General features: G+C 32.7%; 1 protein-coding gene across 1 annotated transcript in view; it reads left to right on the forward strand.

Annotated features, from left to right (window-relative positions):
• LOC6047868 (obscurin) overlaps positions 1 to 26,645 on the forward strand; it is a 79,151-nt gene that overhangs the window by 11,703 nt on the left and 40,803 nt on the right. The window contains exons 3-4 of the mRNA XM_038261358.1: positions 22,861 to 22,985; positions 23,249 to 23,416. Coding sequence (XP_038117286.1) covers positions 22,861 to 22,985; positions 23,249 to 23,416 — 293 coding nt within the window. The remainder of the gene's footprint in view (positions 1 to 22,860; positions 22,986 to 23,248; positions 23,417 to 26,645) is intronic.

A 26,645-nucleotide genomic window follows, 5' to 3' on the forward strand; every position in this document is an offset into this window, starting at 1 on the left:
ATGATAAAAATATCACCAGAAAATGGGATCTAAGGGGTCCCCCGAGCAAAAATTTACGGCCAAAAAAATCACTAAAAGTAAAAGTGTCTATTTAATATGTTAAACTGCCTTACCCAAAGCGTTCTCAGTTTCAGATGGTAGTCCCAGATGTCCCCTACAAGCTGCAGGTCGAACCGAGTTGATATCTGGATGGAACACTTTTTTATTTGAGTTTGAAAATTATGCTTTTTTTTCACTAAAATGCCAATAACTCCCTTTAGGTTTAACCAATTGGGATGCTCTATCCTGCATTTTGTTGCATTTTTTAAACCCTTTCAGATGCATTTTGAACATTGAAAATAAATTGAATTTTGCCAAAGTTATAGCCATTTTAAGATTTTTGACGTTTTTGAACCTTTAAACTTTGTGTCCCGATTTGCCCAACTTCCCGTTGACCTAGAGTGCTCATATTTTGGCCAGATGCTAGTTTTATATGTACAAACAACCCCTGAAAATTTCAGGCAGATTGGTGAGGTCCAAACGACGTCCCATACAAAGGGGTATGCCCTGTTCGTGGACTCGCTCTTAACTTTTTGTCACTAAAACTTGATTTACAAAAAAACACTATTTTTAATTTTTTTTATTTTTTGATATGTTTTAGAGGACATAAAATGCCAACTTTTCAGAAATTTCCAGGTTGTGCAAAAAATCATTGACCGAGTTATGAATTTTTTAATCAATACTGATTTTTTCAAAAAATCGAAATTTTGGTCGTAAAAATTTTTTAACTTCATTTTTCGATGTAAAATTAAATTTGCAATCAAAAAGTACTTTAGTGAAATTTTGATAAAGTGCACCGTTTTCAAGTTATAGCCATATTTAAGTGACTTTTTTGAAAATAGTCGCAGTTTTTCATTTTTTAAAATTAGTGCACATGTTTGCCCAGTTTTGAAAAAAATATTTTTGAAAAGCTGAGAAAATTCTCTATATTTTGCTTATTCGGACTTTGTTGATACGACCTTTAGTTGCTGAGATATTGCAATGCAAAGGTTTAAAAACAGGAAAATTGATGATTTCTAAGTCTCACCCAAACAACCCACCATTTTCTATCGTCAATATCTTAGCAACTAATGGTCCGATTTTCAATGTTAATATATGAAACATTTGTGAAATTTTCCGATCTTTTCGAAAAAAATATTTTCAAAATTTTCAAATCAAGACTAACATTTCAAAAAGGCCAAACATTCAATATTACGCCCTTTTAAAATGTTAGTCTTGATTTGAAAATTTTGAAAATATTTTTTTCGAAAAGATCGGAAAATTTCACAATTGTTTCATATATTAACATTGAAAATACTTTTTGATTGCAAATTTGATTTTACATCGAAAAATGAAGTTGAAAAATTTTACGACCAAAATTTCGATTTTTTGAAAAAATCAGTATTGATTAAAAAATTCATAACTCGGTCAATGATTTTTTGCACAACCTGGAAATTTCTGAAAAGTTGGCATTTTATGTCCTCTAAAACATATCAAAAAATAAAAAAAATTAAAAATAGTGTTTTTTTGTAAATCAAGTTTTAGTGATAAAAAGTTAAATAAAAAAATCACCAAATTTTTTTTACCGTGTATTATTTTTTTCCAGTGTAGTCCGTATCCATACCTACAACTTTGCCGAAGACACCAAATCGATCAAAAATTCCTTCAAAAGATACAGATTTTTGAATTTTCATACATCATTTTTGTATGGACAGCTGCCAAATTTGTATGGAAAATTATATGGACAAACTAATGATGCAAAATGGCTTCTTTGGGCATACCGAAGGCACCAAAAAAGTTTCAGTCGGATTAAAAAATACAAAAATTAAAATTGAAGAAAAAAGACCGATTTCGTAGAGAATTGCTCAATTAAGACATGAATTCATTGCAAATATTTGTTCTCACTAAAATAATCAAGAAAAAAACCCATTCCAAATGTCCCCGTTCCCCAAATCATCACCGTCGGAGGTCTTGGAAGCATTACCACTCTACCGGCAGCCAACAAACTGAAAGTGATCTTCCGGATGACATTTCAACCCACCATGTCACGGATGAAGTCACGACGGACATCACCTCCCGGCCTGCGTGCAGCACGATGGTAACATAAATCAGACTGCGCTCCTCTGGTCGGCCTGCGGCCAGCGAAACCTGCAGAGTGCATCAAGCTGTCAGCTCTTTTCAAGCTCATAAATTTGGGATTTGGAAGTCGGTGTACTGCTCAGACGATCTTAGTTTTGTTTTTCGTTTTCATGCCTTTTGGCAGAAGCATTACGCGTAAAGTTCGTGTTCATGTCTGTTCACTTTCCTGCGTGCCCGCTTAATTACACAACATCGACTAGCGGAGATCTTTGGACCAACCAGGCCAACATCTGACTGGGACTGATGGCGAACACCGGCTTGAGAAGCGGTAAGAGCATGTTGTCATTGACGTGCTCTACGAACGCACACGGATAGAAATCCTGTCCGGGAAATCGACAACATTGTTCTCGATTCGTTCTGAAATTCGTTTCAGAATGTTGTCGATCAGTCGTCCGGTAACATTTGCAACAAAATCGAGAACAATGTTGTCGATTTTGAGTGGTAACGGTTGGTGACGCCTGATTCAAAACAAAACGCACGCAGCCATCCCGAACGGTTTAATCGGTTTTTGAATTGACCGTTGGTTTTGGTTTTTGAATTGACCGTTGGATATTTCTTTGGTTCAGTAAAACAGTTGATTCGTTTTATTTATTTATTGAGGCAAATAATACATAATTAATTTAATAACTAATCTTTGTGTGAGTGTGTGTGTGTGTGTGTGTGTGTGTGTGTGTGTGTGTGTTAAGAATTTTGGAATTTGTGAATTTGTGAATTTGGGATTTTGGGAATCTGGGAATCTGGGAATTTGAGAATTTAGGAATTTAGGAAATTGGGAATTTGGGAATTTAGGAATATATTTGGGAATTGGAAAATTTAAGAACTTGGGAATTTAAGAATTTGAGAATTGAGGAATTTGGGAATTTAGGAATTTGAGAATTTAGGAATTAAGGAATTTGGGAATTTGAGAGTTTGGGAATTTGGGAATTTAAGAATTTGGGAATTGGGGAATTTGTGCTTTTGGGAATATGGAAATTTGGGAATTGGGGAATTTGTGATTTTGGGAATTTAGGAATTTAAGAATTTGGGAATTTGTGAATTTGTGAATTTGGGATTTGGGATTTTGGGAATCTGGGAATTTGAGAATTTGGGAATTTAAGAATTTGGGAATTTGGGAATTCAGGAATTTAGGAATTTAGGAAATTATGAATTTAGGATTTTGGGAATTTAAGAATTTAGTAATTTAGGAATTTAGGAATTTATGAATATGGGAATTTGAGAATTTGGGAATTTAGGAATTTGGGAATTTGGGAATTTAAGAATTTGGGAATTCGGGAAATTAAGAATTTGAGAATTGAGGAATTTGTGAATTTGGGAATTTAGGAATTTAGGAATTTAGGAATTTAGGAATTTAGGAATTTAGGAATTTAGGAATTAAGGAATTTAGGAATTTAGAAATTTAGGAATTAAGGAATTAAGGAATTTAGGAATTTATGAATTTGGGAATTTGGAAATTTGGGAATTTGGGAATTTGGGAATTTAGGAATTTAGGAATTTTGGAATTTAGGAATTTTGGAACTTAGGAATTCAGGAATTTAGGAACTTAGGAATTTAGGAATTAAGGAATTTAGGAATTCAGGAATTTAGGAATTCAGGAATTTAGGAATTTAGGAATTTAGGAATTTAGGAATTTAGGAATTTAGGAATTTAGGAATCTAGGAATTTAGGAATTTAGGAATTTAGGAATTTAGGAATTTAGACATTTAGGAATTTAGGAATTAAGGAATTTAGGAATTAAGGAATTTAGGAACTTAGGAACTTAGGAATTTAGGAATTTAGGAATTTAGGAATTAAGAAATTTAGGAATTTAGGAATTTAGAAATTAAGGAATCTAGAAATTAAGGAATTAAGGAATTTAGGAATTTAGGAATTAAGGAATGAAGGAATTAAGGAATTAAGGAATTTAGGAATTTAGGAACTTAGGAATTTAGGAATTTACGAATTAAGGAATTAAGAAATTTAGGAATTTAGGAATTTAGGAATTAAGGAATTTAGCAATTTAGGAATTTAGGAATTTAGGAATTTATAAATTTAGGAATTTGGGCATTTAGGAATTTAGGAATTAAGGAATTTAGGAATTTAGGAACTTAGGAACTTAGGAATTTAGGAATTTAGGAATTAAGAAATTTAGGAATTTAGGAATTTAGGAATTTAGAAATTAAGGAATTAAGGAATTAAGGAATTTAGGAATTTAGGAATTTAGGAATTAAGGAATTTAGGAATTAAGGAATTTAGGAATTTAGGAATTTAGGAATTTAGGAATTTAGGAATTTAGGAATTTAGGAATTAAGGAATTTAGGAATTTAGGATTATAGGAATTGAGAAATAAAGGAATTTTGAATTTTTTGAATAATTGAAGTTTTGAATTGTTAAATTATTGAATTTCTAAATTTTTGAATTTTTGAATTTTTGAAATTTTGAATTTTTGAATTTTAGATTTTTTGATTTTATTTTTAGGAATATGGGAATTTGAGAATTCAGGAATTTGGGAATTTGGGAATTTAAGAATTTGAGAATTTGGGAAATTAAGAATTTGAGAATTGAGGAATTTGTGAATTTGGGAATTTAGGAATTTGATAATATAGGAATTTAGGAATTTGAGAATTTGAGAGTTTGGCAATTTGGGAATTTAAGAATTTGAAAATTTGGGAATTTGGGATTTTGGGAACTTAAGAATTTAGGAATTTGGGAATTAAAGAATTAGGGAATTTGAGATTTTGGGAATTTGAGAATAACGGACTTTGGGAATTTTGGAATTTCAGAATTTTAGAATTTTAGAATTTTAGAATTTTAGAATTTTAGAATTTTATTATTTTATAATTTTAGGATTTTTGAATTTTTGAATTTTTGAATTTTAGAATTTTAGAATTTTAGAATTTTAAATTTTAGAATTTTAGAATTTTAGAATTTTAGATTTTAAATTTTAAATTTTAAATTTTAGAACTTTAGAATTTTAAATTTTAGAATTTTAGAATTTTAGAATTTTAAATTTTAGAATTTTAAATTTTAAATTTTAGAATTTTAGAATTTTAGAATTTTAAATTTTAGAATTTTAGAATTTTAGAATTTTAGAATTTTAAATTTTAAATTTTAGAATTTTAAATTTTAAATTTTAGAATTTTAGAATTTTAGAATTTTAAATTTTAGAATTTTAGAATTTTAGAATTTTAGAATTTTAGAATTTTAGAATTTTAAATTTTAAATTTTAGAATTTTAGAATTTTAGAATTTTAGAATTTTAGAATTTTAGAATTTTAGAATTTTAGAATTTTAAATTTTAAATTTTAGAATTTTAGAATTTTAGAATTTTAAATTTTAGAATTTTAGAATTTTAGAATTTTAAATTTTAGAATTTTAGAATTTTAGAATTTTAAATTTTAGAATTTTAGAATTTTAGAATTTTAGAATTTTAGAATTTTAAATTTTAAATTTTAAATTTTAGAATTTTAGAATTTTAGAATTTTAAATTTTAAATTTTAGAATTTTAAATTTTAAATTTTAGAATTTTAGAATTTTAGAATTTTAGAATTTTAAATTTTAGAATTTTAGAATTTTAGAATTTTAGAATTTTAAATTTTAAATTTTAAATTTTAGAATTTTAGAATTTTAAATTTTAGAATTTTAAATTTTAGAATTTTAAATTTTAGAATTTTAAATTTTAGAATTTTAAATTTTAAATTTTAAATTTTAGAATTTTAAATTTTAGAATTTTAAATTTTAGAATTTTAAATTTTAAATTTTAGAATTTTAGAATTTTAGAATTTTAGAATTTTAGAATTTTAGAATTTTAAATTTTAGAATTTTAAATTTTAAATTTTAAATTTTAGAATTTTAAATTTTAAATTTTAGAATTTTAAATTTTAAATTTTAGAATTTTAGAATTTTAGAATTTTAGAATTTTAGAATTTTAGAATTTTAGAATTTTAGAATTTTAAATTTTAAATTTTAAATTTTAGAATTTTAAATTTTAGAATTTTAGAATTTTAGAATTTTAGAATTTTAGAATTTTAGAATTTTAGAATTTTAGAATTTTAAATTTTAGAATTTTAAATTTTAAATTTTAGAATTTTAGAATTTTAGAATTTTAAATTTTAGAATTTTAGAATTTTAAATTTTAGAATTTTAGAATTTTAGAATTTTAAATTTTAGAATTTTAAATTTTAGAATTTTAGAATTTTAGAATTTTAGAATTTTAGATTTTAAATTTTAGAATTTTAGAATTTTAGAATTTTAAATTTTAGAATTTTAAATTTTAGAATTTTAAATTTTAAATTTTAGAATTTTAGAATTTAGAATTTAAGAATTTTAAATTTTAGAATTTTAGAATTTTAGAATTTTAGAATTTTAGAATTTTAGAATTTTAAATTTTAGAATTTTAGAATTTTAGAATTTTAGAATTTTAAATTTTAGAATTTTAGAATTTTAAATTTTAGAATTTTAGAATTTTAGAATTTTAGAATTTTAGAATTTTAAATTTTAGAATTTTAAATTTTAAATTTTAGATTTTAGAATTTTAGAATTTTAGAATTTTAAATTTTAGAATTTTAGAATTTTAAATTTTAGAATTTTAGAATTTTAGAATTTTAGAATTTTAAATTTTAGAATTTTAGAATTTTAAATTTTAGAATTTTAGAATTTTAAATTTTAGAATTTTAGAATTTTAGAATTTTAAATTTTAAATTTTAGAATTTTAGAATTTTAAATTTTAGAATTTTAGAATTTTAGAATTTTAAATTTTAAATTTTAAATTTTAGAATTTTAGAATTTTAAATTTTAAATTTTAGAATTTTAGAATTTTAAATTTTAAATTTTAAATTTTAAATTTTAGAATTTTAAATTTTAAATTTTAGAATTTTAGAATTTTAAATTTTAGAATTTTAGAATTTTAGAATTTTAAATTTTAGAATTTTAGAATTTTAAATTTTAAATTTTAAATTTTAGAATTTTAGAATTTTAGAATTTTAGAATTTTAGAATTTTAGAATTTTAAATTTTAGAATTTTAGAATTTTAGAATTTTAGAATTTTAGAATTTTAAATTTTAGAATTTTAGAATTTTAGAATTTTAGAATTTTAGAATTTTAGAATTTTAGAATTTTAGAATTTTAGAATTTTAGAATTTTAGAATTTTAGAATTTTAGAATTTTAGAATTTTAGAATTTTAGAATTTTAGAATTTTAGAATTTTAGAATCATAGAATTTTAGAACCTAATACTACTATTACAATTTTGAAATTTTAGACTATTACAATTTGAACATTTTAGACTTTAAGAATTTTTAGAATATTAAAATTTTAGAATTTCAATCCTTAAATTTTACAAAATTTTATTGTTTAAAGATTAAAGAACTTTAGAATTACAGAATTTAAGATTTTCAAAATTTAAAGTTTCGAATTTCAAAATTTTATAATTCAAAGTTTTAAAATTTCAAATTTTATGAACTTCAAAATGTTAAAATTTTTAAATTTTAGGATCTTTGAATTTTAGAATTTAAGAAATTCTCAATTTAGAAGTATAAAAATTAAGAAATTTTGAAATAAAGAAATTGAGTTGCTGAAAAATTTAGAATTTTCGAAATTTTTAATTAATTTAAATAAAAAAATATAGAATTTAAAAATTTCTGAACATTGGAATCATAGAATTTTAGAATCTCATATATATAAATATAGAATTGAAGAATTGAGGAAGTATAAATTTTGAGAATTTCTGTGTTTTGGAAATTTAGAATTTTAGAAATCTAGAAATGTAGAAATTCAGACGAGTCTTGAATTTTTGAATTAAGGTTATTAAAATTTGAAAAGTATTGAGTTTTGGAATTTTAAAATTTAAGAATGAAATTTTTTGGAATTCAAAAATTTTATTATTTTGTAATTTAATAATTTTAAAATTACAGAATATTAGAATCTTAGAATTTTAGAATTTGGAATTCAATAATTTAAAATTTCAGAATTTGGAATTTTAGAATTTAATAAATTTGAAATTTCTGAATTATAGAATATAAGAATTTTAGAATTTTATAGTTAAACAATTTCAGAATTTTGAATCTATTTTTAATTTTGAATTGTAGAATATTAGAACTGAAATTTTAGAATTTAATAAATTTGTAATTTCAGAATATTAAATATTTTTTTTAGAATTTAATCATTTTAAAATTTGTCGAATGTTATTTAAGAACTTTGGATTTTGGAATTTTAGAATTTTAAAATTTATTTAGAAATGTGTGTGTGTGTGTGAATTTCAAATTTAGGTTAAGAATCCTAGAATTTTGGAATTTAAGGTCTTGAGAGTTTTAAAAATTTAGAAATTTAGGTTTTTTTTAGGAGGAGGAGGAGGAGGAGGAGGAGGAGGAGGAGGAGGAGGAGGAGGAGGAGGAGGAGGAGAGGAGGAGGAGGAGGAGGATTGGGGACTCCTCGACGGCGCAGCTTCGTGGAACGTCTCGCCTCGTGATGAATTCGGCGGGTCAGCGTCGTTCTGTGTAAGCAAACTTACTACACTTTTGGAAACACTATTGAATGGCATTGGACGCTCCTCGAGGTCCGAGGCCCGAATCCGTCCTCTTTCGATACCTAGGGACCGGGCTCCGCGAAACTCAACGCCGCTAGCTTCCGCACCGACATTGCCCTTCTTGTCCGGTACACCGGCCAGCTGCGTTTGCCTGTACGCCTGTCGGTCCTTGCAGGAATCTCCCTTGCGGTCATCGCGATCGCCGCGGGGCCCTCCGGAATCGCCGGCACAGCGGCTTCAGTGTCGACGGAACAATCTCTGGAGGGCAGGGCAGTTATCTTCGCCACCGGTTCCACCGCGCACCAAGCTTTTGGCCAGCACTCGAAAAAAAACAAACATAAACAAACTGTCGCACTCACAATCGTCCGTGTGGTGTGGGTTGCGATTTTGGTTGCGTTTGACAGTTGTTACGCTTGAAAAAACTTTGAGGAAATCGAGGGGCGTTTTCGAAAACAAAATGTTTCGAAAGTGATGAACATGTTGTCGTTTTTGAGAACATTTGAAACGAAATCGAAAACAAACGATGTTCTCGATTTCAACACAATTTGGTTTCGGTAATGCGGACCGGATTTCTATCCGTGCAGTAAGCAATTTTTCGTTTCATAATTAGACGCCAATCTTTCTTCTACATGAAATTTCGTAAACATCAAAATTGACACTTGCGCCAAGAGCGTACAACACCCGGCAAAGTGTGTTTACACTAAACGATCATCGTCATCAGCGATACGGTTGGGTTGCATAATTCTAAAAATATTAATTAGGACCTACCATACTGCCACTGACTGGTCGGCTGGTAGCGAATGTCGACTTGGACGTTACGATCGACGACGTGACAGTCCATCGCCAACCCCGGGGTCAATGGGGTTCGCTGAGTGCAAAACCCTTTCGACTAAAGTGGCCATAAATTATAAAGGGATATAATCATCCAAACTGGAGTAGAATTTCGCACATCTTTCGAAAATTTTCCGCTCAGTCGTGCGAGTCCAGTGTTTGACAAACGGTTCTACAAATGGAGCACCGTTGATGGACGTAAGTGGTGCAAAAGATCAACGATGCCGTAACTTTTGCGGAAGAGAGTACCGACTGTTTGTCTATAATTGTTCGGTGACGTCAAACTATCCTGAAACTTTGAAATTCGTAAAGTGGCACTTTAATCCAGACTTTGCGAAAAGTGTAAAAACGCAAAATCCGGCCGGCCGAGCGATCGCCGTGGGAGTATTTCCACCGGCACGGGGTGTGGTGAGGTAAATGACGCATTTCGTCAATTTGTCTCCTCATTTGCTGCACCTCTAGGTGTCACTGAACGACTACGCCAACGCCCTGATGTCGACCGAGTGTAGGTGTGAAAATGGGCACGTGCGATGTGTATGGCGGACTAGTTTTGAAAGGACTTTATTTGAACCCGTGGGATAATTAGTGGGTATATCATCAATTGAATCCAATATGATATATGAAATATATGAAAATTTTATATAGAATTATCTCCACAGTTACATAATTTTGACATTTTAGTCGAAAATGAGTTAATGATGACGTTTACGTACACTACAAGATGCTTTAACCCAATTTTGGAAACTCGCTTCCGTTTCCCGGATATCGCAATACACACTTGTGACATAGACCAATTTATCATCAAAATGATTGTGCACACTTGTGACACGTCATACATGTTGTTGGAAAATGTGGAAAATTTGTCTTGTTTTTCACAAATTTATGTTGATACACACTTTCTAAAAGCAATACAATCTTTTGTTTTTGAAAATACACTGATTAAGTCGGTTAAACTATTGATTTGAGCTTATTTTAGTTTGTATGGGAATTTTGTGCACACTTGTGACACGTAGTACAATTTTACTTACGAAACACACTTGTGACACGTGCTTTTCAGATTTTTGTTTACATTATATACTGTAACTTTTAACTGGTGTAACCAAATTAGTTGAAACTTGGAGCGTTTGTTAAGCAATAGTATACGAACCGATTGCTTCAAAAGGTTTGGCTCTACCATTCATAGTTTTGAAAATATTTATCATCAAACTTTAAAAATCGATTTTCTCGAAAAGTACTAAACGGTCGTTGTCACAAGATATCACACAGCTGACGATTGCCTGAATAAATATTTCCTAATTGAGCCATCATGCGTCTCCATTGAACGAGTTTGTTTGGAGATATTTGATGGAGAAGCTTCATATGATCAGTCACCATGCCTAGCTAACACGATTCGAGCATTTTAAAACGAGAAAAAACTGAATTTTCAACTGCAGGTTAGATGCCCTAGTAACATTTTTAAACATACAGGTTTTATCATGGTTCTGGAAACCCTCATACGGCCTAAAAAGGCTTTATGGCCTACTTAAAACTTAAAATGTTACGAGGGTGGTGACGATTAGCGGGATTTGAAAATCCCGAAAATCAAGAGCTAAATTTATAAATTTTTCGTCGTTTAACACTCCTCCGTCCAAGCCTCCGAAACCGTTGCTTCGCTAATTTCAACTCGCTCGCATTTGGCCCCATTTCAACCAATCTTGATCGTTCTTGCAGCATTCGAACCGGTAGGATTTCAAGATTCATCTTAAATAAGAACGAACCTGATCTGACTTACCTGCTAGTAACACCGACTAAATTCGTCGAAGCAACTCTTTTTAGGCGCTCGTTTTAGGGAACACACCATGGCCAAATCAACAACAAATTTTAAATCAACCATTCAAATTTTACTAATTTGGGGTCGCTGAACACGAATATGACACTTAGAATATTCCAAAGTATTCAGAAATCCAGAAATCCAAGATGGTGGCCAATATGGCGCCTGTAGTATATTGGGAACATATATTTGAGGGTGTAATAGTGATTCAACCACTCAAATCTAACTAATTTGAGGTCGCTGAACAAGAATATGACATTTAGAAAATCCCAAAGTATTCAGAAATCCAGAAATCCAAGATGGCGGCCAATATGGCGCCTGTAGTATATTGGGAATATTTATTTGAGGTTGAAATAGTGATTCAACCACTCAAATGTAACTAATTTGAGGTCGCTGAACACGAATATGACACTAAGAATATTCCAAAATATTCAGAAATCCAGAAATCCAAGATGGCGACCAATATGGCACCTGTAGTATATTGGGAACATATATTTGGAGTGCAATAGTGATTCAACCACTCAAATCTGACTAATTTGAGCTCGCTGAACAAGAATATGACACTTTGAATATCCCAAAGTATTCCGATGTCAAGAATTTCGATATGGCGGCCAAAAAAAAATGGCGCCTGTAAAATATTGGGAATATTTATTTGAGGGTGTAATAGCCATTCAACCACTCAAATCCAACTAGTTTGGGGTCGCTGAACACGAATATGACACTTTGTATATTCCAAAGTATTCTGAAATTCAGAAATCCAAGATGGCGGCCAATATGGCGCCTGTAGAATTTTGGGAATATTTATTTGAGGGTGTAATAGCCATTCAACCACTCAAATCCAACTAATTTGAAGTCGCCGAACACGAATATGACACTAAGAATATTCCAAAGTATTCAGAAATCCAGAAATCCAAGCTGGCGGCCTATATGGCGCCTGTAGAATTTTGGGAATATTTATATGAGAGTGTTAAAGACATTCAACCACTCAAATCTAACTGATTTGAGGTTGCTGAACATGAATATGACACTTGGTATAATCCAAAGTATTCAGAAATCCAGAAATCCAAGATGGCGGCCAATATGGCGCCTGTAGAATTTTGGGAATATTTATTTGAGGTTGAAATAGTGATTCAACCACTCAAATGTAACTAATTTGTGGTCGCTGAACACGAATATGACACTAAGAATATTCCAAAATATTCAGAAATCCAGAAATCCAAGATGGCGACCAATATGGCACCTGTAGTATATTGGGAACATATATTTGAGTGCAATAGTGATTCAACCACTCAAATCTGACTAATTTGAGCTCGCTGAACAAGAATATGACACTTTGAATATCCCAAAGTATTCCGATGTCAAGAATTTCGATATGGCGGCCAAAAAAAAATGGCGCCTGTAAAATATTGGGAATATTTATTTGAGGGTGTAATAGCCATTCAACTACTCAAATCCAACTAGTTTGGGGTCGCTGAACACGAATATGACACTTTGTATATTCCAAAGTATTCTGAAATTCAGAAATCCAAGATGGCGGCCAATATGGCGCCTGTAGAATTTTGGAAATATTTATTTGAGGGTGTAATAGCCATTCAACCACTCAAATCCAACTAATTTGAAGTCGCCGAACACGAATATGACACTAAGAATATTCCAAAGTATTCAGAAATCCAGAAATCCAAGCTGGCGGCCTATATGGCGCCTGTAGAATTTTGGGAATATTTATATGAGAGTGTTAAAGACATTCAACCACTCAAATCTAACTGATTTGAGGTTGCTGAACATGAATATGACACTTGGTATAATCCAAAGTATTCAGAAATCCAGAAATCCAAGATGGCGGCCAATATGGCGCCTGTAGAATTTTGGGAATATTTATTTGAGGGTGTAATAGCCATTCAACCACTCAAATCTAACTAATTTGGGGTCGCTGAACACGAATATGACACTTGGTATATTCCAAAGTATTATGAAATTCAGAAATCCAAGATGGCGGCCAATATGGCGCCTGTAGTATATTAGGAATATTTATTTGAAGTTGTAATAGTGATTCAACAACTCAAATCTAACTGATTTGAGGTTGCTGAACATGAATATGACACTTGGTATAATCCAAAGTATTCAAAAATCCAGAAATCCAAGATGGCGGCCAATATGGCGCCTGTAGAATTTTGGGAATATTTATTTGAGGGTGTAATAGCCATTCAACCACTCAAATCTAACTAGTTTGGGGTCGCTGAACACGAATATGACACTTGGTATATTCCAAAGTATTATGAAATTCAGAAATCCAAGATGGCGACCAATATGGCGCCTGTAGAATTTTGAGAATATTTATTTGAGGGTGTAATAGCCATTCAACCACTCCAATCTAACTAATTTGGGGTCGCTGAACACGAATATGACACTAAAAATATCCCAAAGTATTCAGAAATCTAGAAATCCAAGATGGTTGCCAATATGGCGCCTGTAGTATATTGGGGATATTTGTTTGAGGTTGTAATAGTAATTCAACCATTCAAATCTTATTATTTGGGGTTGCTGAACATGAATATGACACTTGGTATATTCCAAAATATTAAGAAATTCAGAAATCCAAGATGGTGGCCAATATGGCGCCTGTAGTATATTGGGAATATTTTATTGAGGTTGAAATAGTGATTCAACCACTCAAATCTAACTGATTTGAGGTTGCTGAACATGAATATGACACTTTGTATAATCCAAAGTATTCAGAAATCCAGAAATCCAAGATGGCGGTCAATATGGCGCCTGTAGAATTTTGGGAATATTTATTTGAGGGTGTAATAGCCATTCAACCACTCAAATCCAACTAATTTGGGGTCGCTGAACACGAATATGACACTAAGAAAATCACAAAGTATTCAGAAATCCAGAAATCCAAGATGGCGGCCAATATGGCGCCTGTAGTATATTGGGAACATATATTTGAGGGTGTAATAGCCATTCAACCACTCAAATCTAACTAATTTGGGGTCGCTGAACACGAATATGACACTTTGTATATTCCAAAGTATTATGAAATTCAGAAATCCAAGATGGCGGCCAATAAAGCGCCTGTAGAATTTTGGGAATATTTATTTGAGGGTGTAATAGCTATTCAACCACTCAAATCTAACTAATTTGGGGTCGCTGAACACGAATATGACACTTGGTATATTCCAAAGTGTTCAGAAAATCAGAAATCCAAGATGGCGGCCATTACGGCGCCTGTAGTATATTGGGAATATTTATTAGAGGTTGTAATAGTGATTCAACCACTCAAATCCAACTAATTTGAAGTCGCCGAACACGAATATGACACTAAGAATATTCCAAAGTATACAGAAATCCAGAAATCCAAGCTGGCGGCCTATACGGCGCCTGTAGAATTTTGGGAATATTTATATGAGAGTGTTAAAGACATTCAACCACTCAAATCCAACTAATTTGGGGTCGCTGAACACGAATATGACACTAAGAATATCCAAAAGTATTCAGAAATCCAGAAATCCAAGATGGTTGCCAATATGTAGTATACTACAGGCGCCATATTGGCAACCATCTTGGATTTCTGGATTTCTGAATACTTTTGGATATTCTTAGTGTCATATTCGTGTTCAGCGACCCCAAATTAGTTAGATTTGAGTGGTTGAATGGCTATTACACCCTCATATAAATATTCCCAATATACTACAGGCGCCATATTGGCCGCCATCTTGGATTTCTGGATTTCTGAATACTTTGGAATATTCTAAGTGTCATATTCGTGTTCAGCGACCCCAAATTATTTACATTTGAGTGGTTGAATCACTATTACACCCTCAAATAAATATTTCCAATATACTACAAGCGCCATATTGGCCGCCATCTTGGATTTCTGAATTTTATAATACTTTGTAATATACCAAGGGTCATATTCGTGTTCAGCGACCCCAAATAAGTAAGATTTGAGTGGTTGAATCACTATTACAACCACAAATAAATATCCCCAATATACTACAGGCGCTATAGTGGCAACCATCTTTGATTTCTAGAATTCTGAATACTTTGGAATATACAAAGTGTCATATTCGTGTTCAGCGACCTCAAATCAGCTAGATTTGAGTGGTTGAATCACTATTACAACCTCAAATAAATATTCCCAATATACTACAGGCGCCATATTGGCCGCCATCTTGGATTTCTGAATTTCAGAATACTTTGGAATATACAAAGTGTCATATTCGTGTTCAGCGACCCCAAATTAGTTTGATTTGAGTGGTTGAATGGCTTTTACAACCCCAAATAAATACTCCCAATATACTACAGGCGCCATATTGGCAACCATCTTGGATTTCTAGATTTCTGAATACTTTGGGATATTCTTAGTGTCATATTCGTGTTCAGCGACCCCAAATTAGTTTGATTTGAGTGGTTGAATGGCTTTTACAACCCCAAATAAATACTCCCAATATACTACAGGCGCCATATTGGCCGCCATCTTGGATTTCTGGATTTCTGAATACTTTGTGATTTTCTAAGTGTCATATTCTTGTTCAGCGACCTCAAATTAGTTAGATTTGAGTGGTTGAATCACTATTACACCCTCAAATATATGTTCCCAATATACTACAGGCGCCATATTGGCCGCCATCTTGGATTTCTGGATTTCTGAATACTTTGGAATATTCTAAGTGTCATATTCGTGTTCAGCTACCCCAAATTAGTAAAATTTGAATGGTTGATTTAAAATTTTAATGCTTTCTTGTTGATTTGGCCATGGTGTATTTCCTAAAACGAGCGCCTAAAAAGAGTTGCTTCGACGAATTTAGTCGGTGTTACTAGCAGGTAAGTCGGATCAGGTTCGTTCTTGTTTTAGATGAATCTTGAAATCCTACCGGTTCGAATGCTGCAAGAACGATCAAGATTGGTTGAAATGGGGCCAAATGCGAGCGAGTTGAAATTAGCGAAGCAACGGTTTCGGAGGCTTGGTCGTCCGTGTAAGTGAAATATGCCTTGGACGGAGGAGTGTTAAATTAAATTTTATTTCAGTTTCACAAATTTTATTGAAATTAGATTTTTTTTTTTATAATCTGTATCAAAATTCTTTTTCACGAATGAAATGCAAAATTTTCAAAAAAAAAAGTTATTCTAAAATATGTTTATGAAAAATGTCTCAGTAAAAAAAGCAACTAATTTGCTTTTATTTTATCATTTTTAAATTTCGACCCAGATGGGAAACACACAAATTTGATAATATTGAAAAATAATTTTGCAGTAATCGATATAGGTATTTTGCCTGACACATTTTAATTAAAAAATTGTAGGTTTTTCATACAAATCACCTTTTTAAATTATATCACTCTGCTCTTGAAAAAAAGGTTAGTATTAAACGCATACATCTGGTTCAACATTCGTATTTCACAAGAAAGCTTTCCAAAGATCTTATGTACCGTTTTGATCAAACAGTTTTGATCAGTTCAAATACCACACCCCTAAAAAAATGGTTAACTTTTTTTAACGAAATTTTCAGATGTTAATCAAATAAAATCCGACAAATTTCAGTTTGTTTTAATTGCTGTAGTTTTAACCTAAAAGCGATTTTTTTTAATTGAGAGTGCCTTTTTTTATTTAGTTGAACTCTAAAAAAATGTTTTTTAATTTATCTGAAAAAAAAATTATATAACAATTCTGGGAATGTATAAAAAAAGAAAGATATTTTGTTTCTCACATTTTTTTTATATTTTGAATACAACCCTGCGTTAACCACTACTAAAGATACAGATAAACTTTCAAAAATATATAATAATATATTTTATTTCACTTCCATTAAAATTTCGGTAATGTTTGGCGAAACTTTGTATGGCATACTTAAATATGAGATATAATTGATAAAAAATTGAATGTGGACAGATTTTGTGAAAAAATGTGTGATATTACCTCTAAACATGCGTAATTTTATTATATCTATTAAACTTGTTTGTAATGTGAAAGGTTTTGGAATATTTTTCAAAAAACTTCAAAATATGTGCAACAGTTTAAGTTAGAAATGTTCAAAAATCATCAAAATTTTCTTTTTTTTAAACAGTAAAATTTAAGAGAAAGCATGTAATGTGTCTTTTCTAAAAATGTTTTATCAGAATAATAAAACTAAAATTCTTTGTTGTGCTTTGAATTCCGTACACTCGATTTGGCTTATGAATCGCTAAAATTTGGACTAAAATTTTAAGTAAAGCACAATCATTTTATTTTATTATTAATTGCATTTGGCACTGACTGCAGCCTCCAAATAAATTTTACATGGAAGTTGATGTAAATTTCAATTAGCTTAAAATAAATAATTGTTAAAACAAGATTCCGAATATCAAAGCGTCCGGGAAGAAAAACATTCAGAAAAAAATTCGCTGAACTGCTTAAAACTTTCTATAATTTTTTTTACGCACAGTTGATGAGATGCAGACGAGGGATTAAATCTCTAAGTTAAATCACCATTATTCTTAAGACTACAAAATCATTCAGCGAATTGCGCCAACAACCGCCATTCATTCATCGACATTCATCGTTAAGCAACAAAAAAAAAACTGCCCAATCGAGATCAATCGATGCGCAATAGCGTGGTCAATCGCCAATCAAATTAACCATTTATTTTTGAAAGTGTGAGAACTGTGCAATTTTGTGTGGCGTGGGTGGTTTCCATCTTTAAATGTTGCAGTGAATCATATTTGCAAAAAATCAGTCCCACTCAGACAGTTTTTTCACACTTTTTCTTCAGTAAGCTGTATCCAACGAATTTTCCTCCCGAGCTGGGTGACGTGTGTCGTCTGGTCTAACCTTAAACTATGACCGTTTGATCTGAGAGACCAAGTATCAGAAGAAAAAATGACTTGAATTATCTTGTTAATCGACCAAAAGCTGAAGCATCAGTTCAGCTTAGGTTTCTTTATGATGAACCAAGAACGAAATATGTCTTCAATTAACGAAATAAAGTCAAAAAGCATGCCACACCAAACTCAAACACCTGTCAAAGTCCGTGGGAAAACTCATTTTCGTAAATAAATAATAAATAAAGTCCATTTTCCGGGTAGTCCCGGCGGCGACTGTCGCATAATCATCCGGGAAGCAGAGAAAGTTCAAGCTGTTCGTTCGCTTCAAAATCACGTGTCCAACCCACAACAAGGAGGAAAACTCGACCCATCTCTATCGCTAAATATGAACCACGCGGTGACACAGCGGCGGAAAAACACCAACTGGCCGCTCCAAACCAAACCCAAAATAACAACAAAGTCTGGGCGGGATTTGCGGCCTAAGGTCAGCAGGTTCGTTGCACCGGGTGCGGCAGCAGTGGCCGTTGGAAAATTGGAAAATTCGCTCTTGGAAAATGGTCAACCCATACGCTTCTATTGGGTTGGCGAGATTCAAGTGCAAAGTGTTTCATGCTAGTTTTAGGTGTAATTGATTGTAATCGTTTCAAATTTGACTCTATTACCTAATTTTTAAATAAAATTGTTTAAATACTATTGTCTTCTTTGTCTTTTTTACTTCAATTTAGTTTGATTTCTCAATTATTTAACAAAAAAACACTTTAAGGTGTTTTAAGCACGTTGTGCACCCTGGCCACCTACAAACTTTTTGACGCGAGTCAAGGACACATTGACCTGCGGGAGGGCTTGTACTGACTGTTTCACCGACGTCATTCGTGCACAAAACTGAACCCCAGAAGCAGGAGGCCAGGAAACAACATCTCCGCTGCTAAATTGGCCGGTAATCTTCCACCCGGCAGTTTGAAAACTACTCACACGCTCTGAGCTGTCACACTAGCGATGATGAAGGGGAGAAAACATTTTCCATATTGCTGGTCTAAGTCTGAAAGTAAAAACGGGATTTCCGGGCTTTTCCCTTCAAAGTGCTGAAATATTGCAATTTAATACCATCGATCATATGATGCTCCCTTCTTTTTAGACTAAAAATAAAGGTGTGAAGACTATTTTTAGAGGAAAACAAGCAACCAAACAACACTTTAACGGGTAATAAATTTACTAAAATGTTGATTTTACTAAAAATGTCCAAAATGCTTGAAAACATCGTAAAAAACCGAGTAGCTCTGATTCAGGACGTTACGGCTGAATGGTCCCTTATGTAACACACTTTTGCTTTATGGCCGGCAACAAAACAAAACGTATAGGCTCAAAAAGAGTGACGCAGGGTAAATTCTGTGTTCGGTGTAAATTTACATTTCAAAACAAACAACAAAACTGATGAAAATAGTCACCGTTGGACACACCGGCTAGGGTCGTTACAATATTTATAAACTTAAACCCCCCGTGGGCAGTGAGTGTGAGTTTGTGTCCATTTGGAAGCGCAGTACATAGTATAAGGTCATTCCATGGCATACAAACCATTTTTCCACCCACAGACTCGTTTTCCCGTACGGTACACGCGGCTTAAAATAGAACGCTTTCGCACCTTTTTCGGTGAGAAAACTGCCACAGACAGGGAGACGATGTTTTTTGAGATATTAATTTCTTCATTTTTTAAATTTAAAAAAAAAATATTTGAGAGTGGTTTCAAATATTGAGCATAAGTTGCAAATCTAACAGAAAAACTGAAATTACCTAAAACAAACCTTTGAAAAAGTTTGAACATAAAATTATTTTCCTCGAAATTTATTTAAAGTTTAGTATAATCAGGTGACTAGAATTTATATGTTATATATGTTTTTCCATGTAATTTTGCCCGCTGAATCTGAATCTGCCCTCAGAATTGAGCTAAAGTGTCAAAAAATAGATTTTTGGTCATATTTTAGGTTCAAATTATAATTTAACATGGAAACCCAAAATATGACCAAAAATCGATTTTTCGACACTTTAACTCAATTCTGAGGGCAGATTCAGATTCAGCGGGCAAAATTACATGGAAAAACATATATTTGGGCAATTTTTGAATTTCGTTAGGGTGATCCCATATGGTTTTCCCTTGAAAATTAGACTTTTTCAAATGAAGATATCTTGAGTTTAAAGAAAAACACTCCTGAGATGTTTTCAGCGTTTGTAGTGCTGGATCTCCTCTTTCAAATGCAAACAAGTGCTTAAAATTTGGCTTGCGCCTTTTCGAGATATTTGAGTTTTCAATCTGCATCTTTTTTACCTTAAAATGGCTGTAACTTTTGACCCTTTAGGTCCAAATTTACTTGTCAAAAAATAAAAATGTGTGTTTTTTTGAGCTCTAAAAGTGCCCCCAATATCACTTTTCTCTAAAACTTAACCCTGAATTTCCACGTTCAAAAACTGATTTTCGAAGGTTTGCTTAAGATGCTTTCTATAAATTTGGTTGTAGAAGGCGTAGATTACGAGATAAAATTTTGGTATCTTCGACAAAGTTGCTTGGATTGGCAAGCCCAACAACTTTCTAGAAGACAAAAAATTCCCAAAAATAATCCTGAAAAGTTAGATTTTCAAAATCACCCTAATCGTCAACCACCCTTATTTTCAACCAAGCCAAAAGTTGCCCCTTTTTATTTAAAACAACTCTTCTGAGGACACCAAAGCTCCAAAACTTCACCATTTTTCGGAAAATCCGTTTCCACTTAATTTTGCGATCTGGACCACTGTGCATTGCTCTTACTGGTTTTGAAAAAAAAAACCTTGATTCAAAGCAGTCGATTCTTTTCAGAATAACCAGTTAATCAGAATCATCAGTTAATCAGAGCGCAGTGCTCTCTAAAAACTGAATATGCTGTTTTTTATATATTTTGTTATTTAGCTGAAACTATTCGGGACTGATCATAGACATCAAGGCAATTTTATATTAATCCGTTTTTTCCCGCTTTTTCTGAAGTTTTTTCATTTTTTCTGAATTTTTTTAAGCGTTTGAAGTGTTAAATCTTCCCTTTTGAATGCAACCTGGCGTTTCAAATTTGGTTTGCGCCTTTTCAAGATATTTACCTCTTTACCCTAAAAATACTGTAACTTTTGATCAAGTCTAAATTATTTTTTTTTCAAAAAAGATTTTTTTTTTTGTTTTTCAGAGCTCACATTTGTTCACTTTTTTTTTCTTAAACTTAACCCTAAAATGCTACGTTCATTGCGAAATAAAATTTTGATGTTTTCGACGGTTGTTGTTTAGAAGAGGAAACAAAATCCCAAAAATATTCCCAGAAAGTTAGATAATATAAAACACCCAGATCGTGAACCACTCGAGTCAAAATTTGCCTATCAGCACTTGGACCTTTAATTACAGTCTTTGCGACTATTTAAAAATAATAAGGCTGGTACAAATATTTTTAAAAGGGAGGGGGGCCCTTTTTTTCAAAATCGACTCGAAAAAACAAGGATTAAAAATATACATATTTAAAATCAAAATTCCAATAGAAATTTAAGTCAAATCAGCTTAAATGCAATTATCCTGCATTTCTAGTCATTTCTAGCATGTTTAAATTTATGTTTAAAAGCGTTGATTTTTTTTTTTGCAAAGGTTTCTCTTATTTAAATTTAGAAAAAAAATATTTTGTAGCGAATCGCCACAAGTAATTTTGCAATTAGTGTACACTTGATTTATGACCCCTAAATGGGTCTAAATATAAATAATATTATGCTTTTTCTATTAATAATATTATGCTTTTTCTATATTTTATTCAAATAACAAGCTTAGTAACTTGCCTTAGAAAACAAATTCGTATACGTGTAGATCTTTCGATCTGTGATGTAATTGCCGGTTAGAACCAAACCAGCCGTTAAAAATTTCATTCGATACACTCAATTGCAATTTCATGCTTTCGGTGTCACTTGAGCAAATCGGTAATTTTCACGTAATTTTACATGAAATAACTTGAAATAAAAAAAAAAAGCGACAATGTCTTTCCTTAGAAATTTCTTTCCAATATTGCAAAAGTGTGAACCCGCAACCCATTCCCATAAAACAAAAAAGATTAGAAACTCGTGCTAAAGTACTGCATTCCACCAATCAATTCACAATTAATGACTTCCGCGGAAGCATCCCACCACCCCAGTTGTTCCACGGTGCATGCAACGTCCATAAAGATCCGCTCGATGACACCGAAAACGGCTCGCCCGCTATTCCCGAAAGATTGATACCCATCGTTAAGTCCGGATTTATGAGCCATCGTCTTTTTCGGACGGGAAAAGCAAACACCGCGGGGGAGAATAAAAGTTTCTTGAAAGCTAGAAACGAGTGTATTATTTAACGGGCGAAAATTAGCTGACAAATTTTACGGATTGAACGTAAAAAAAGTGTTCCAAAATTTATTACATCATTTGAACTTTCGCTATAAGTGGTTGCGAAAAGTACAGGGAATGAATTCACGCAGATGCGATTCGTTATGCGAAAATGAGTTATATTCTCAAAGTGGTATTCAAAAATAGACCGCGCATACTCATGCGATTAATTAATCCACTTCATTAGCACTGCTCTCTGTACTCGTCTACTCGAGAGTGGCAAACCTTAATTCACATCCGAAACTTGTTGAATGCTGGCTCAATTTTACGGTCTCTTTTGCACTAATTACCAACTAATTAAATTATATCTCACCGTGCACCCTCGCACGCGCACCTTTCCACATGCTTTCAGATGTACGATATTTTGGTTGTAAACAAAAACTACGATGCCGAAGGGCCCGACTCCATCTCGGTGCGAGTGGGGGATCTGGTCGAGGTCCTGGACATGGGCGAGTCCGCCAAGAACAACACCGCAAAGTGAGTAAAGTATTTTTGTTTGTTTTTTTTTTTTGGTTGCTGCCATAAGGGTGACTGAGACCATTGTAGCCATTATGGCACATCTTGACAGCTCAAGCACAGACAAACGGTCGTGAATCTCTTCTAGAGTTTGCATTTTGTGTGGTGCTCGCACTCACATCTAGATTTCTCCAGTGAAGAGTGATTGATGGATTTTAAAAAAGCGTTCAAAAATTTACGTCTGTTTGTCTGTGGCTCATGTATTCAAATACTTCCGTCTGCAGGAAGCCCAAACTGGACCCATCGCTGAACGTGGGCAAAACCGAGAGCCTGCTGGACAGTTCCGTCTCCAAGCACAAGCTGGCCGTCAAACCGAAGAAGAACCACCAGAGTTCGCTACGGAGAAGCGTCAGTCCACAGCCGCCGCAGTACCAGCCCAAACCGAATGAAAAGTGAGTATTCGACTAGACTACATTTATTTTCTACATCAGAGTGCGACGTTTTCTCTTCCACTTGCTTTTCCAAATCAAATCCTTCGTTATCTTCCTACGAGATCTTTCCTTAGTAACAATTTTACATGTTGACAATCTTCCCGAGAGTTCTTCTTGTAGTCATCTGAACAGCTTGAACCACTGCTTCTCTTCGGAAATCTTCGGTTCAAGTACCGCCAGAATCATCTCCAGAAACACGTCCTCCAGTCCGGCGTTTGTTTTCGTCGAGCATTCGACATAGTTCGCCGCCTTCAGCTTCCTAGCAATTTTCACACCTTGCGCCTTCGTCAAAAACTTCCTCCCCTCGTCCCTCCGATCGATCCTCGTTCTAACCAGCAAAAACGGTGTCCCCTTCCTGCAGTACCTCCCAATTTCCGGCAACTACCTGGCCCTTACATTCACCAACGCCCCAGGACTGTCCACGGGAAAACACACCAGGAACACATCGGCCTGCTGGTACCACTGCTGAGGTCGCAACCCGTCCAAATCCTTCCGATCAGCAGCGTAGAACAAGTTCAGCGTGCACGGCTCGTCGCCGATCTGCAGTTCGGCGGAATAACTCTCAAACGGCATACTCAGCCGGAATCCGTGCGGTGATTGGCGGGAACAAACGGGCTTCCCGAAGATTCGATCTCCCACGGCGACGCACCGGATGGTTCGACGGGGCAACGGTCTTGGGACGGATGGTTCCATTTCTCTGTTCGATAAGCAGCGCTGGATCGTCAACGAATAGCTGCAGTTTACTGACTGGTTTCTTCTGTACGCCGCGGACAGGCTCGAGCTAAGCCCAGCGCCAGGCCGAGGGGGACTAATTTGCGAATTTCGACGTATGCAATTAGCGTGATTAGCGAGCTGCTAAAGCTCGAATCTTTGAAATGGTTACGTTTTAGTTAATTTCTTTTGTAAATCAAGTAACGTCATGAACAGAAGTAGCGAGTGATAAATTGAGAGTTTGTTCTTTGATAGTGGTCCTTTTGAAATGCGACCTTTTATCCATTCGATTTGATTGCTGGAATAAATTATACATTTGAGCAATTCTCTACAAGTCTCCATACAATTTTGGCAGCTGTCCATACAAAAATGGTATGTAAATATTCAAACAGCTGTAACTTTTGAGTGAATTTTCTGATCAATTTGGTGTCTTCGGCAAAGTTGTAGGTATTGTTGAGGACTTTTTAGAAAAAAATAGGTACACGGAAAACAAAATTTGCAGATTTTTTAATTAACTTTTTTTTCACTAAAACTCAATTTCCCAAAATACGTATTTTTTGATATTCGAGATTTTTTTATATGTTTTAGGGGACAAAAATTCGCAACTTTTGAGCCATAGAGAAACATAGTGAATTTTTGAAAAAATAGTGATTTTTGGAAAAAATCGAAGTTTCATGCAAAAACAAGTTTGACATAATTTTTTAATGCAAAATTGAATTTGCAATCGAAAAGTACTTTACAGATTTTTTTGATAAAGGGCTTCGTTTTCAAGATATAGCCACCGAAAGTTTGATTTTAGCGAAATATTTGCAGTTTTTCCATTTTTAAAAATAGTGACCATGAGTGACCATTTCAGAAAATATTTTCAGAAAATTTGCTATAAAATTGTCTACGAGGCATTGAAGATTGGACCACGGGTTGCTGAGATAGAGCCGCTTTAAGAAAAAGAAACACGAAAATTGAAGTTTTCTAAGTCTCACCAAAACAACCCACCATTTTCTAATGACGATATCTCAGCAACTAATGGTCCGATTTTCAATGTTAATACATGAAACATTCGTGAAATTTTCCGATCTTTTCGAAAAAAATATTTTGAAAAATTTAAATCAAGACTAGCATTTTAAATAGGCGTAATATTCAATGTTTGGCCCTTTTAAAATGTTAGTCTTGATTTAAAAATTTTCAAAATATTTTTTTTCGAAAAGATCGGAAAATTTCACGAATGTTTTATGTACCTATTTTTTCTCAAAAGCCCTCAACAATACCTACAACTTTGCCGAAGACACCAAATTGATCAGAAAATTCACTCAAAAGTTACAGCTGTTTGAATATTTACATACCATTTTTGTATGGACAGCTGCCAAAATTGTATGGATACTTGTATGGGTGAACCAATGACGCAAAATAGCTTATTTGGTCATAGGGAAGGCCCCCACAAAGTTTGAGCTAATTCAAAAAATACAAAAAATAAAAATGGTCGAAATCGGCCGATTTCGTAGAGAGTTGCTCATTTATGCAACGAGACTTGTGGAGTTATACTTAAATTTATTTATTTGTTTGCTATTTGGAATGGTTTTTTTTTGTAACAGAAAAATAAGTTAAAACAATTACTCCACTAATATCATTCAAAGAAGAGAAGCTATGATTTGCCAATATTTGATCCCTGAAACGTATCAAACATTGACAAAATGAAAGGTAAAGTAAAGTTTTTCGAAATCGACCAAGTTCAATAGAATTCCTGAAGCGAAAACAAGTCCGCTGATTGAAAACATCTGTACTAACGTCACTACGTTCATACTACACGAAAATCGTCATTTTGCTCAAAATGTGTTAAAGAATGCTTATAAAATTAGCACCATGATGCGATCTGATTGTAAATTTACGAGGGACATCGTATTATTATTATTCTATTGTACAACATTCGTTGAATATCATAAGTAGGGTTAGTGAAATTTCACGATTTCGCGGACAGCGTGAAATCCGCGAAATTTGGCTTTTTCCGCGAAATCCCGTGAAATTTTATGTTTGTATGAAAATGTAACGATTTTTCATAAAATAACTTATCAAACTCAAAAAGGAATAAAAATAATGTCATGAACTACTGTAGAATTAAGCGAGTGAATACCCTGGTTTTATTACTAATATAAGGTTAATGATTTTTGACGGTTTCGTAGACGGCGTGAAATTCGTTAAATTTATCAATTTTCTCGAATCATTGAATGCAAATATGGGCAAAAAAAAATAAAAAATAAAAATGTTGAAATAACAAGCCATAGTTTCAACATTTGCATGGAAAAAGGGTTTTAAAATGCATTTTACACTAGTTCAGTAGTTTTGCAATCATTAGTTTTCAAAAAATGTAAGATCTGACGAAAACAAAAATTTTAGCAAAAAAAAACATTTTGCGATAGCAAACATCGAAAATTTTCAAAAATTCGAAAGATTTTTAAATCAACCCAAACATTCTTAAAATGATCCC

This window comes from Culex quinquefasciatus, chromosome 3, assembly GCF_015732765.1.
Source record: "Culex quinquefasciatus strain JHB chromosome 3, VPISU_Cqui_1.0_pri_paternal, whole genome shotgun sequence".
NCBI lineage: Eukaryota > Metazoa > Arthropoda > Insecta > Diptera > Culicidae > Culex > Culex quinquefasciatus.